The sequence below is a fragment of the Crotalus tigris genome, unplaced genomic scaffold, assembly GCF_016545835.1.
Source record: "Crotalus tigris isolate CLP2741 ecotype Arizona unplaced genomic scaffold, ASM1654583v1 scf7180000018662.152376, whole genome shotgun sequence".
NCBI classification, from domain to species: Eukaryota; Metazoa; Chordata; class Lepidosauria; order Squamata; family Viperidae; genus Crotalus; species Crotalus tigris.
The window spans coordinates 108,355-122,429 of record NW_024097133.1 but is presented as its reverse complement, the minus strand read 5'-3'; the positions used below and the strand labels follow the sequence as shown (position 1 = coordinate 122,429).

At 38.2% G+C, this 14,075-nt stretch overlaps 1 protein-coding gene across 1 annotated transcript in view; it reads left to right on the top strand.

The window, feature by feature from the left end:
• The window catches only part of TANC2 (tetratricopeptide repeat, ankyrin repeat and coiled-coil containing 2), an 80,419-nt gene that overhangs the window by 25,724 nt on the left and 40,620 nt on the right, over positions 1 to 14,075 (top strand). Inside the window, exon 6 of the mRNA XM_039355305.1 lies at positions 13,192 to 13,285. Coding sequence (XP_039211239.1) covers positions 13,192 to 13,285 — 94 coding nt within the window. The remainder of the gene's footprint in view (positions 1 to 13,191; positions 13,286 to 14,075) is intronic.

The window sequence follows — 14,075 nt, the reverse complement described above, 5'->3', positions numbered from 1 at the left end:
TCAATGGGTGCAACATTTGAAGACTTGAAGGGCCAGACTGGGGATAGATCATCCTGAAGATCTGTTTGTGTGATTGATAAGAATTAACATCAACTATAACTTTTGTAATCAGACAATGACCACTTTGCCAGAGGAGGTATCAAGAAAAAGTGTTCTGGTCAAAATGATTAAATCTTGAAGATCCTGGTACTAGACTATATAAAGCACATATGTCTAACCCATGGACCATGGGCCACATATGGTTCTGGACAACTAGTAATGTTACCCCACAAGATAATAAAAAATATAAAAAATAAAGAACACTTGTTATTTATATACATTAACTATATTATATATTTTATATATGGCCCAAGTCAATTCATCTTCAGCCAGTTGGCACAGGCAAACCAAAAGGTTGGGCAATCATGATGCAGAGCTTTAAAAGTCAGTATTTTAAATACAGTATTTTAAATTTATCGACTCTCTCCCTCTTCTTCTCTCTCTTTCTTTTAAAATTAATTTTTATTAAAAAAAATTACTTAAATTAAAGATGAATACAGAAATATACAAAGAAAAGAAAGAAAAGGAAAAAGGAAAATTGCAAGAAAAAAAATACAGTTAAAGAAAGGAAGAAAAAATAGAAGATGTCCACTCTTTTTTTTACAAAAATTACAAATTAATTCATTATCACACCTTCTTCCTTAATATTACAATGATTCCTTCAGGTCCTTATTCAGTCTCTTTTTTCAGTCATCAAATCTAGAAATCACTATTTCACTTTTTTTCCATTTTCAGTAAAAAGTCTATAAAAGGCTGTAGTTTTTTATAACAGTACTTATATTGTCTTGTCCTGACCAAACAGGACAGTGTTAACTCTGCTAATTCTACCATCTTCACAATCCATTCTTCCATTGTGAATACTTCAAAATTTCTCTCTCTTTGACATATAATAATCTTACTGCAGTTAATATATAGTGAGGGGAAAAATTATCCAAGTCATTAAGGTTTTGAAGCTGACATTTGGCAACTCGAACCTGCAGCTCCCTCCACAGATTTAGGTCTGAAAACTGGCTAGGGCTAGGCCATTCCAGGACCTTAAAGTGCTTTTTTTTTCAGCCACTCCTTTGTTCCCTTGGCTGTGAGTTTTGGGTCATTGCCATGCTGGAATACCCATCCATGATCCATTTTCAATGCTCTGGCTGAGGGAAGGAGGTTCTCACCCAAGATTTGACGGTACATGTAGCCTTCCATTGTCTCTTTGATGCGGTGAAGTTGTCCTGTCCCCTTAACAGAAAAACACCCCCAAAGCATAATATTTCCACCTCCATGTTTGATGGTGGGGTTGGTGTTCTTGGGGTCATAGGCAGCATTCTTCCTCTTCCAAACACGTTGAGTTGAGTTGATGCCAAAGACCTCGATTTTGGTCTCATCTAACCACAACACTTTCACCCAGTTCACCTCTGAATCATTCAGATGTTCATTGGCAAACATCAGACGGGCCTGTACCTGTGCTTTCTTGAGCAGGAGGAACTTGCAGGTACTGCAGGACTTCAGTCCTGCATGGCGTAATGTGTTATTAATTGTTTTCTTGATGACTACAGTCCCAGCTGCCTTGAGATCATTGACAGGCTCCTCCCATGTAGTTCTGGGCTGATTCCTCACCATTCTCATGATCACTGAAACTCCATGAGGTGAGATCTTGCATGGAGCCCAGACCGAGGAAGATTGACAGTTATTTTGTGTTTCTTCCATTTGCGAATAATCACACCAACTGCTGTCACCTTCTCACCACGCTACTTGGCAATAGTCTTGTAGTACATTCCAGCCTTGTGTAGATCTACAATTTTGTTCCTGACATCCTTGGACAGCTCTTTGGTCTTGGCCATGGTGGAGAGTTTGGAATCTGATTGATTGCTTCTGTGGGCAGGTGTCTTTTATACAGGTAACAAGCTGAGATTAGGAGCACTCCCTTTAAGAGAATGTTTCTAATCTCAGCTCATTACCTGTATAAAAAATACATAGGAGCCAGAAATCTAGCTGATTGATAGGAGATCGAATATTTATTTCACTCATTAAAATGCAAATCAATGCATAACTTTTTTGAAATGTGTTTTTGGCATTTTTTGTTGTTATTCTGTCTCTCATTGTTAATATAAATCTATCATTACAATTACACACTGATCATTTCTTTGTCAGTGGGCAAACGTACAAAATCAGCAGGGGATCAAATAATTTTTTCCCTATTCATTTAAGCTTTTTATAATTAACTATAGGTCCCAGTAAAAAAAGTTCTGGTTTCAGTTCAGTATTAATCTTCAAAATTCTTTTATCATCATCTGTTTTTATTTTCATAAATCTACCATGTATGTTAAAATGTCCCTTTATATTTTTTACACTTCCAACATTGACTAGAAGTACCTTTATGCATATTAAATAATTTCTCTGGTGTCATATATCAGCAATATATCATTTTGCAAAAGTTCTCCTTTAACATAATATTAATTTCAGTTTCTTTATGCACGTGCTCTCCCATTAATCCATCTGTATATTATAGCTAAAATTCTTGCCTAATTTACCATGTAATCTTTGACTTGTTCCTCTTCAGTTTCAAATTTCAACAAAAAGTTATACTTTTTGCAGTCAGATGTTCGTCATTTGTATACAGTTTTTAAATTCCATCTTGTATTGTTCAATTCCCCATAACTATTTATCTGCATTAAATCTTTATCTCAATTATGCAACTGAAAACTATTGAAAACTAAATCACTCTCCAATTCTCTTGATTTCAACTTGAACTTTTGATTTCCTACAATAATAAGTCCTAATAAGTTAACCATTTTTTTGCCTGCTCTTTATTATAAAATACTTTCAGTGCTGAGAACATAAAGGTATCTGTGGATGCAATCTGGATTGATGCTTATTCCATAATCTTAATGTGGTATTTGTCACATAATTATTTTTGAAATCTACTGTCAAGGATCTGACTGATGAACCCAAACAATGAAACACCTTCGAGATTTTCCGATCTCTTAATGCAAAACTTTATTGAGTACACCATATCGGTACATATGAAAGTAAAACCAGCTATGGCTGGACCCCTCCCAAACCCCTATAGTAAAAACATTACCTTTTTCCTCTTCCCTCTGGGTCAAGTCACATTGTCCATCAAATTGGGAAATATTGTTATGAGAGAGCATCTCTGGGTATAACCAGACACCTAGCCATTAACCTTGATTCCCACAGTCTGCTTAATCTCATAATGCATCTCTCCCTCCACTATTATTGGACTGGGCACTTCCTTTTCGATCGGCCTCAACCTAGATTCTCTGTCTGGTTTCAGCAAGCTGCAATGAAAACTTGAGTGCACTTTACCCAATATTCTAGGCAGTTTCAGTTCTACCATAACTGAGTTTTACAATTGGAAAACATCTTATGTATTTGGGACCTAGTTTCTTGTACGGGATTCTCAATTTCAAGTATTTAGTAGACAGATCCGGACATGATAGCAGTGTTCCAATATCTCAGGGGCTACCATAAAGAAGAGGGAGTCAAGCTATTTTCCAAAGCACCTGAAGGCAGGACAAGAAGCAACGGGTGGAAACTAATCAAGGAGAGAAGCAACCTAGAACTAAGGAGAAACTTCCTGACAGTTAGAACAATTAACCAGTGGAACAACCTGTCTCTAGAAGCGGTGAATGCTCCAACACTGGAAGTTTTTAAGAAGAGACTAGACAGCCATTTGTCCGAAATAGTATAGGGTTTCCTGCCTGAGCAGGGGGTTGGACTAGATGACCTCCAAGGTCCCTTCCAACTTTCATTATTATTATTATTATTATTATTATTATTATTATTATTATTATTATTATTATTATTATTATTATTATTATTATCATTATCATCATCATCATCTCCCACATGAAATATTCCTTGGGGAACTGGTTTCTTGTCTACCTGTTTCTTCTGACTCTGTTGTTTTATCTAGAGCTTTTTTCACATTACTCCAGATGCTCTTGATGGAATCCACCCTTCATTCAGTGTTACTGATGAGGGTTTTTTTCTAAGGCATTCTGGCATTGGCATAAACTCCCAACCTTCGGAGTTTTAAAGGGGTGACCCCCTTGCTACTATGCACTGCGTTATTGTATGCCATCTCAGCAAACAACAAGAGTTCTATCCAGTTAGACTGCTGATAGTTGACATAGGAATGAAAGTATTGTTCCACCATTGAGTTAGCTCGTTCTGTGGTCCCATTTGTACTTAGATAAAAAGCCAAGCTCAGACCCTGGGTGGACCCTATCAGCTTTATGAATTCACACCAAAACTTCGCCATGAATTGAACCCCTTGATCTGCAACTATGCGTTTGGGCACTCCATGCAGTCGATAAATATGTTGAAAAAATGTCTTGGCCAGTCTCTGGGCTGATGGGAGGCTGGAGCAGGCTGTGAAATAGGCTTGCTTTGAGAACAGATTCACCACTGTCCATATCACTGTGCTTCCTCCACTCTCTGGAAGCTCAACTATAAAGTCCATGGCTATTTCTTCCCAAGGTCAGGTCGGATCAGCCACTTGCTGCAGCAATTCCAGACTCTTCCCTAGCCTCTGCTTCATGGTAGTACATACAGCACAGCTTTTCACATAGCTTTATATGTCTTTCTTCACCCCTGACCACCAGAAATATCGTTTGGTCAAGTGCAAAGTCTTTAAGAATCCAAAGTGGCTGGCTTGCTTAACATCGTGACACCTCTATAGAATTTGTGATTTTAGGCTATCAGGGACATATAACTCTTCTCTCAACGTTAGTTCTCCTCAGTAGGGACTCCAAACCATGGATCAGTTTGCAGCTCTTGTTTCATCTGCTGTGTGAACGCATCACTAGGAAGGGGGGATGTCTTCCTTTTTCCCTGCTATTGGGTGGTCACCTGTGCTGCCAACTGCCTTGTGTGGATAATAGGGTTCACTATTTCCTCTCAAGAACTTTTGTATTGGGGCAAGTGGGACAGTGCATGAGCTGGAAAGTTTTACCCCCTCAGGATGTACTTCAAAGTAAAATCAAACTGACTGAAGTATTAAGCCCACCAAACTTGCTTGGGGGAGAGTTTGCGTGGGGTCCTTAGTACCTCTTAAGTTTTTGTGATCAGTCCAAATTTCAAAGGGGACCTCTAAGTATTGTCTCCACATTAGTAGAGCCCACTGTCCAGCGAAGGCTTCCTTCTCCCATACCATCCATCACCTCTTGGTTTTGTTTAGCTTTTGGAAAGTGAAAGTGCATGGCTGCAGATGTCCTCCTTCATTCTTTTGGAGCAACATCACCCCCACCGCGACATTGCTGGCATCTGCTTGAATTACAAATAGCTCTTCAAGGTTGGGGTGTTTTAGGATGGGCTTCTCAGCAAACCGTCTCTTAAGCTTCTCAAATGCTGCTTGGCACTCCATTGTCCAATTCAATGGCTCACTAGGCTGGGGTTTCCCTCCCCCCGGGCCTGTCTTTAAGAGTTTCATGATCAACAGAGTGATTTTAGCTAAGGACGGAATAAACTGGTGATAGAAGTTTGCGAACCCAAGGAAACTTTGCAACTGTTTACGGGTTCAGGAAACTTGCCATTCTAGAATGGATTTCACTTTCCCTGGGTCCATCTTGACTCCTTCACGTGACACCCAAGTAGTCTAGGCTGGTCTTGTAAATCTCACACTTGGATAACTTGGCAGTTTGGCATCCAAGAGTTTCTTCAGCATCTGCCTTACTAGTGCTCCTCCAATGTCTCAGTATAGATGAGTATGTCATCAAGATACACTAGAACGTTGGTTGAAATTTTAGCACAGTATGGACAGGTCTCTGGTTTTAAGGTGAATAAGAATAAAACTAAAACATTATTGAAAAATATGTCTATGAAGGGGAAAAATTCTGTAGCTGAAATAACAGGTTATGAAGTAGTCAATAAGGTTAAGTATTTAGGAGTATATATTACAACATCTAATGGAAAATTGTATAAGAATAATTATGAACGCTTATGGGTTAAAGTTCAAAAAGTTTTAAATGATTGGCAAAAACTGCAATTATCATTATTGGGGAGAATTTCAGTAGTAAAGATGAATGTTCTACCAAAGTTTCTTTTTTTGTTTCAGATGATACCTATTTTAAAAAAGGATGCTAATTTGGATGAATGGCAGAAGGGTATCAATAAATTTATTTGGGGTGGGAAGAAATCAAGGGTAAAGTTTAAGATTTTACAAGATGCTCGAGAAAGAGGTGGACTTAAAGCACCTAACTTGAAATTATATTATGATGCGGCCACTTTAACTTTAGTAAGTGACTTACTAAATTAATAAATAGAAATATTGTTGCTCTTGAAGGTTGGGACTTATTATATGGTTGGTATGCATATTTAATTTTTGATAAGAAAGTAGATTGGGTTTTTAAGTCACATATTTTAAGAAATGCTTTACTTCGAGTATGGAAGAAGTATTATTGTAAATTAAATTATAAAATACCTATTTGGGGGATTCCTGGACAAGCAATTCAGGGGGTTTCTAAGGGGGTAAATTTTGATAATATTTCGTATAAAGAGTTACTTATTTGGTCGGGTACTGATTGGCAATTAAAGTCTTCAGATGTGCTAAGGCAAGAAAATATTTTACAATCCTGGTTTCAATATTTGCAAATAGTGGAGAGATGGACTTTAAATAAGAAAGTGGGAATTACTTTAGTAGATGAAAATTTGGTAATTCAGATTAAAGATCAGAAACATGCTCATATTAAAAGAATTTATAATGAGTTAATAAAATTGTATTCGGAATCTGAGTTGGTAAAAGATTGTATGATTAAATGGGCCCAGAACGTTCAGGAACCGATTTCATTGGACTTATGGGAGGTAATTTGGATTAGAAATGTTAAATTTACGCAGGCTCAAAATGGATAGACTTTATACAATATAAGTTGGGTATAAAAAATATTATTTAGCTTTTCAATAACTTATACTTAAAATTTAAGATATTTTATAGATTTTTTTCCTTTTTCTTTCTTCCTATTTTCTCGTATTTCCTTGTATTTTTGTTTTTTTTATACATATATTATTGTTAACTAGTTTACAATTTGTTTAATTAATGTATTTAGATTTGTTTATGGTTTATATCTGTTTTAAGACTTTTTGAAAAAATATTAATTAAGCCTGTATTCAGCTCTGGGAAGGTTGGGGGAGGGTATGGGAGGGTTGGGGGGGTTCGGGGAAGGGAACCGTATTGTTTTGTAAAATTTAAAAATTTTCAATAAAAAAAAAATTACGCAGGCTCAAAATTTGAGGGAAAATTTTTATAAAATGTTTTATAGATGGCATCTGGATCCTAAAAAGTTGTCTTGTATGTACCCGAATGTGCAACCTAAATGTTGGAGATGTGGTTGCTTGGATGCAACCTATTTCCATGTTTGGTGGACTTGTAAAAATATTAAAGCCTTCTGGATTATGATTTGGTGGAACATTCAAAAGGTTTTTAAAAGGAAGATTAAGTTTACTCCCCAGTTATTTCTTTTGGGTATTTTTGTGGATTTTGATGTTAAAGAAACTATTTTAATAGTTGAATTATTAAATAGTTGAATTAACTATTTTTAATGTTGAATTTAATAACAGCAGCAAGGTTATTGGTGGGTAAATATTGGAAGAAGGATACTCTGCCTTCTTTAGAAGAATGGGTATTTAAGGTTTCTAATCTAGCAGAAATGGCAAAAATTTCTGCTTATTTAAAGGACCATTCACAAGAGAGATATCTTAACGTATGGAGAAGATGGATAGAATATGTTCAGAAGAAGTATGGAACTACAAAGTTTCATTTATTTTTTGAGTAATGAATTTGTTTAAACTTATGATGTTAAAGTTTGAAGAGAGTTAAGGGTTAGTATGATTTTGCTTTTTGTATAATTTAGTAAACTTAATTAGATTATGTTTAGTATATTTGTATAATCCTGTACTTAGCTCTGGGAAGTCAGGGGGGAGGGGGGTGGGGGAGGGAGGTGGGGAAGGATGAGTGGGAATTTTAGTAGTTCAGATAAGTAGAAATAGTTTTTATTGTATATATATTGAGGTTTCAATTTGGAGAGAGGAATTGCTCGGGCATTTCCCCCGGACCGCATCCGGAGGGAGAGGATAGAAGAAGGTGAGAAGTAAGTAGGAAGGTGGAGGAGAGGGGGTGAGGGAGGAAGAGAAAGAAGAGGGAAAGAGGCAAGTTGGTTAGAGGGTGGATGCGGTTTGGGGGGAAATGGGTGAGCAATACTGAAAATGGTGTGTATTAATTTGTCTTACTTTTTTTATCTGAAGTATTTTTAAGATTGTATTGTATTGCAGAATTGAAAATAAAAATTTTATATATATAAAAAAAAGATACACTAGAACCCCCTTAGGTAGATGCTCATACAGCACTTCGTTAATTAATTGCATTAACATGGCAGAGGCTCCCTGTAATTCAAAAGGCATCAACTTTAAATTGGCAACAGCTACCTGGGCCAATAAGGGGCTAATAGTTTCATTTACCATTAGGTCATCTTTGCCCTCTCTTTCACTCTTATAGAGGTTTAGCTGAAAGTCATTGCCAGGCAGAGATCTCCCCTCTTCACTGCTAGAGGGTGAGATCTCAACAACCTGGCTTGCCATTCAAAATTTCTCTTTTCCCTTCTTGGGTGGTTTCTTTGCGGGTTGGGGAGTCGAGTTCCTTGGAACTCCCCTGGAAACTGGTACTGGGCAAACTGCTGCCTGATGACCCCCTTGACTACATCAGAAACAAGTTCCAGCTGGGCAGCTTGGCAGGTCTGGGCTCGGCATGGTGGGGTTCTTTTGCCCCAGCAGTCATCTCCCCTGGACCCTCTTTGGACAGGGTTCAGCTCCCCAGTACTTCTTATATTCCATCAGATCCAACTCCGTGTTTGTGGCCAGCTGGTACCAGTGTTGGATCTGGTCTAGTAATCCTCGAGGCATGCATGTGTGGTACAGTTCTCTATTCAGGCCACCCCTGAAGTAGTGCGCCAAAAGATGCTCTGGCCAGTGTCTCAGCCTCCCCGCCAGTCTCCAGAATTCACGACTGTATTTCATCACTGGCCAGCTTCCTTGCTTGATGTCTCAGATCTCAAATTCCGTTCAATGAGCTTGCATGTTATCCTCAAAGCAGGCCCTGAGTTCCCTCAGGAAATTGTCAGGATCTCCCAGCTCGGGGCTCCCTCATCGTGGAGCCCAGTCACCCACTCTGCCACTTCTCCCTCCAAGTTAGCCATAATAGCATCCACACAAGCCAGATCATTGGCGTACATCAGCCCGTAGCGATCCAGATATGCCCACACCTGGTTCAGGAAAAAAGGCAGTTTGTCTGGGTTGCCATCTAATGTCATCCTAATTGGCAGGGCCTCTGGAGGTCCTGGGGCAACCCAATATGATGATGGCCACTTCGCTCTGTAAGGGAAAGGCCAAGGCTGGATACCTGCAGCTGCCATTTAAAAAAATGTCTGACCAGCAGCTCCCTTGGTTCAACTGGTGCTTTCGGAGGTTTAGCGACTCTTCGGGCTGGAATGTGGCTGACATGGGGCAACAGTCCTCTGGGGGCTGGCTGCCCCTGCAGCTGACATGGTGGTCATTCCCTGCCGAGGTTGAAGCAACATCCCTGAAGCAGTTACTGTGGGCTGGCTGGACCCCCTTTCAGGGAACAGTTCCACTCCTGGGCTGAGGAACCTTAGTTCCTCAACTGATGGGCTGCGACAAGCCATCAAATATCTCTACTGCACTGACTCTTCCCACTTTGCGGCTCTCCTTTCCTTCCACCTCGGAACTTGGACGGACACTTCCCCAAGGGAGATCGATGGGAAGTCTGGTTTGGTCTCTTTTTGCATCATGACCTGCCATATCACTTCTCTAGTCTGCGTTGGTTATTGTTGCAGCCTCATTGCGTGCTGTCAGTGATTCGTTTTGGCGGAGTCCCATCGCTTGGGTCCCGGAATCTGCTTAACCCATGGCATAGTCTTCCTTCACTGGCCCCGCTCCAGCCATCTTCCTCTGAATTTTCGCAGCTCTTCCATAGGCTACCAGACAGGCTGCAGGGGCTCAGGACACACACTCCCAGTAGATTTTTAAAAGAGAGCTGGTTTAGTGTCAATGTTCTGACTGACGAACCCAACTAAGCAAACACCTTCAAGACTTTCCAATCTCTTAATGCAAAGCTGTATTGAGTATACCATATCGGCATATATAAAAAATAAAACCAGCTCTGATTGGACCCCTCCCAAACCCCTATTGTAAAAGCATTAACCTGTTCTTCCTCCCTCTGGATCAGGTCACATTGTCCAATCAAGTTGGGAAATATTGATATGAGAGAGAATCTCTGGGTATAGCCAGATACCTGGCCGTTGTCCTTGATTCCCATGGTCTGCTTTCTTAATCTTTGAGTCTGCATTCCAAGCCTCTCCCCTCCCTCTAAGCTTGTTGGCAAATTGAGAAGCAATGTCTGTAGCACCAACAAGACTGGGCTTCAAAACCTGACATCTGCATTAACTTTATTGTACCATAAAAACCCATGCCATGCAAAGCTGGCACTGTAGAAGTTTTATTTGCTATGAGACATTTTTCCTTTCCCAAGACCCCTTTAATTCCTCCACTTTCATTTTTGTCTCCATTAAAATCATTTTACCATTTTGCTGAATAAGTTGTCCTTTCATAAAAGCTTTAATTGCAATCCAAACTATGCTTATGTCCATGCCTTTATTTAATCTCAAAGCATTTCAAGTTCTCTGCAGTCCTCAATTATTTATTCTTTTTGTAGCAAAGTTTCATTCTGCCTTTACTTTTATATATTCAAGTCACTGGGTTATGATCTAAAAGAGGTTTTGGTAATATCTCCATTTTATTAGTAGATGTAACAAGTTTATTAGAAATCCAGAACACATCTATTTTTAAGAAATATATTTCCATATATTTATATGTTCTGTACATTGTCCTCCATTCTTTCTTTGAGGATAGCCAGATCTCTTTTACTTGATGCAGACAAGATACAATTACTGATGTTGTAACATTCTTCCCTAATTCTTCAAACTTCCTTTTTAAGGACTGGCATAATCCCTTTTTTATATTTGTTGAGTTTCTGATTCTTTAATCCCTTCTTCAAGTTTTGCTGTTTTTCTAATAGTAGGCATTTTTTTCTGATTTGTAACCCAGAAAAAAGAAATAAAGAATAAAAAAGAGCTTTTTTTCCCTCTATGTCTCTCTTTAGTCTCTTTTGGTACACCATATTACTCCAGTCACAAGATCTTTCTGTTTCTATTCTTTAATAATAATAATAGTAGTAAAGTTGGAAGGGACCTTGGAGGTCATCTAGTCCAACCCCCTGCTCGGGCAGGAAACCCTACACCATTTCGGACAAATGGCTGTCCAGTCTCTTCTTAAAAACTTCCAGTGTTGGAGCATTTACTGTTTCTGGAGGCAAGCTGTTCCACTGATTAATTGTTCTCACTGTCAGGAAGTTTCTCCTTAGTTCTAGGTTACTTCTCTCCTTGATTAGTTTCTACCCGTTGCTTCTTGTCCTGCCTTCAGGTGCTTTGGAAAATAGCTTAATTCCCTCTTCTTTATGGCAGCCCCTGAGATATTGGAATACTGCTATCATGTCCCCCCTTGTCCTTCTCTTCGTTAAACTAGACATACCCAATTCTCGCAACCGTTCCTTATATGTTTTAGCCTCCAGTCCCCTAATCATCTTTGTTGCTCTTCTCTGTACTCTTTCTAGAGTCTCAACATCTTTTTTACATCGTGGTGACCAAAACTGGATGCAGTATTCCAAGTGTGGCCTTACCAAGGCATTGAAGAGTGGTATTAATACTTCACGTGATCTTGATTCTATCCCTCTGTTAATGCAGCCTAGCACTGTGTTGGCCTTTTTGGCAGCTGCAGCACACTGCTGGCTCATATTTAAGTGATTGTCTACTAGGACTCCGAGGTCCCTCTCACAGTTACTGCTATTGAGCATGGTGCCACCTATGCTGTACTTGTGCATTTGGTTTTTCTTGCCTAAATGTAGAACCTTGCTTTTGTCACCATTGAATTTCATTTTGTTAGTTAGTTAGCAAAGTCAGCCAATCATCCTTCTTAGCAACTTTAAATAATCCCCTTTTCCATGGAGTTGCATGTTATTTATTTAATTTAAAATACTTTAAATAAGGCAATATTCAAAATTTAACTGTCTCTTTAGTCAATTTTTAACTTTCGCATTTCAAACTCCCAGCAAGCTTTTTGCTTTTAATTCTTTTAAAAGTCTTTCTATTCTTAGTTTTCTTTAATTTTTCCCAAGGGTGAAAGGTATATTCACCCAGATGGCTTTGGGCATTCAGTCTCTTTACACTTTAAATTTTCTCCATCCAAAATTGTTTTAGAAAATGGATTGGACAAACCCTTTTTTTTAAACAAGCTTTGCTTGAAGCTATGAGCAAACTGTTTACTCCTTGGACTTCTGGCACTCTTATCTATCTATAAGAGTCTCCTTTCCTCCAAGGAACTGCCTCCCATATCTCAAGTGGGCAATTTCATAGCTTTCTCCTTCTCCAGAGAAGTTTCATTTTCTCGGACACACTGCCTGGCTGTCAGTGTATCTCTCCAGTGGATAGAAAAATCCTAGTCCACATGTCTTTAACCAGAAGTTCTGAATTGATTGCTCATGACTAAAGTATAAGCAATTAAGTTGCTTATGAGAACTTCTGATTTAAAGTTTAATTCAGTATTACATTAATTTATGACTTGGTGTCCATCCACTTCTTTGTCTTGGCCCCATTTTCTTTTCGAAGCCCAATCTAGTATGCCTCTCAAGAGCATAGCTTTGGGAGCCCTACTCCCATTCAAGTAAGATTCTCCCATTGTTAACTAAAACATAGGTAATTATACCAATATAATCTTCCCAGGAAAAAGTGTGTTAGCATATTAACCAAACTGAACATAATGCTAGCCAGAATATTAAATATACCGTGCTTCATTTCAGTAGATCAAGAAATTATTGCATAATTTTTAAACTTGTATAATTTAAAAATATGCTAACCTTTTAGTTTTTACATTGTTTCCACTGAGTGTAGAAAGTGCATTTGTCTCTTAAGACAATTATTTTAATGATGCCAAGTAATTTGATTTGTGTGTTGATTTGGGGTGTGTGTGTGTGTGTGTGTGTGTGTGTGTATTTCATGAACTGACATGATTCTTGGTTTTTAGATCGTGTCCTACCTACTTGATCTCCCAGAAAAAGATGAAGAGGAGGTGGAGCGAGCACAAATCAACAGTTTTGACAGCCTTTGGGGAGAGACAGGTAATTTTTTTAACTAGAACATTCATATATCTTGATACATAGTGGATTTGTTAAAAGAGATTGCTCTATGTAAATTCTTTGCTGTGCCAAAATTGTCTCTCTAATTTTTCTAATTTTTGGAGTATCACATGTAATTAGGAAATAAAGGTTTTCATATGTTTGCCAGTTAATTACACAGCTAAGATATTAATCAAATAGTATGTGTTCAAGATTCATAAGCATTATCCAATATAAACTAATATAAAACTAATAGCCATAGGATTTGTACAGATATAGATATATTTATTAGAAATAATAAATATTCATTTTTCTGTTAAATTGATTACTCAATCAGTAATATTTCTCAAAACTTTTAAATATCTTGATGCAAAAGGATGTATTTCAATTTTCAGTCTTTTTCTGTAATCATTCAGTTATATGAAAAAAGATTAACTGTATTCTGGGTGATAAATCTTGCAGCTAACAACAAAAATTGGCCCATGTTTCTAACTCATAGTGTACAATACTAGTCACATAGGCATACAAGTAATCCTCAAACTACATCTGTAAGGGAGCCCTCCTTTTAGGTGCTGAAACTAAACTCTCTGCCTCTGTCCTCCAATCTCAATTCCTTTTAACCACTTAGTTTGCTAAATTTACTGCATGTCTGGAAAGGTGGTGCAAATTTTGTATGTTACATACCTTGAGTGACTGCCAAACTGAAGAATTCTGTAGAAGAAAGGAGGGAAGCAAGCAAAGATAAGCTTTCTGCAGCTTGTTTTTTCTTAAGGACTGAAGAAAAAGTTCAGCC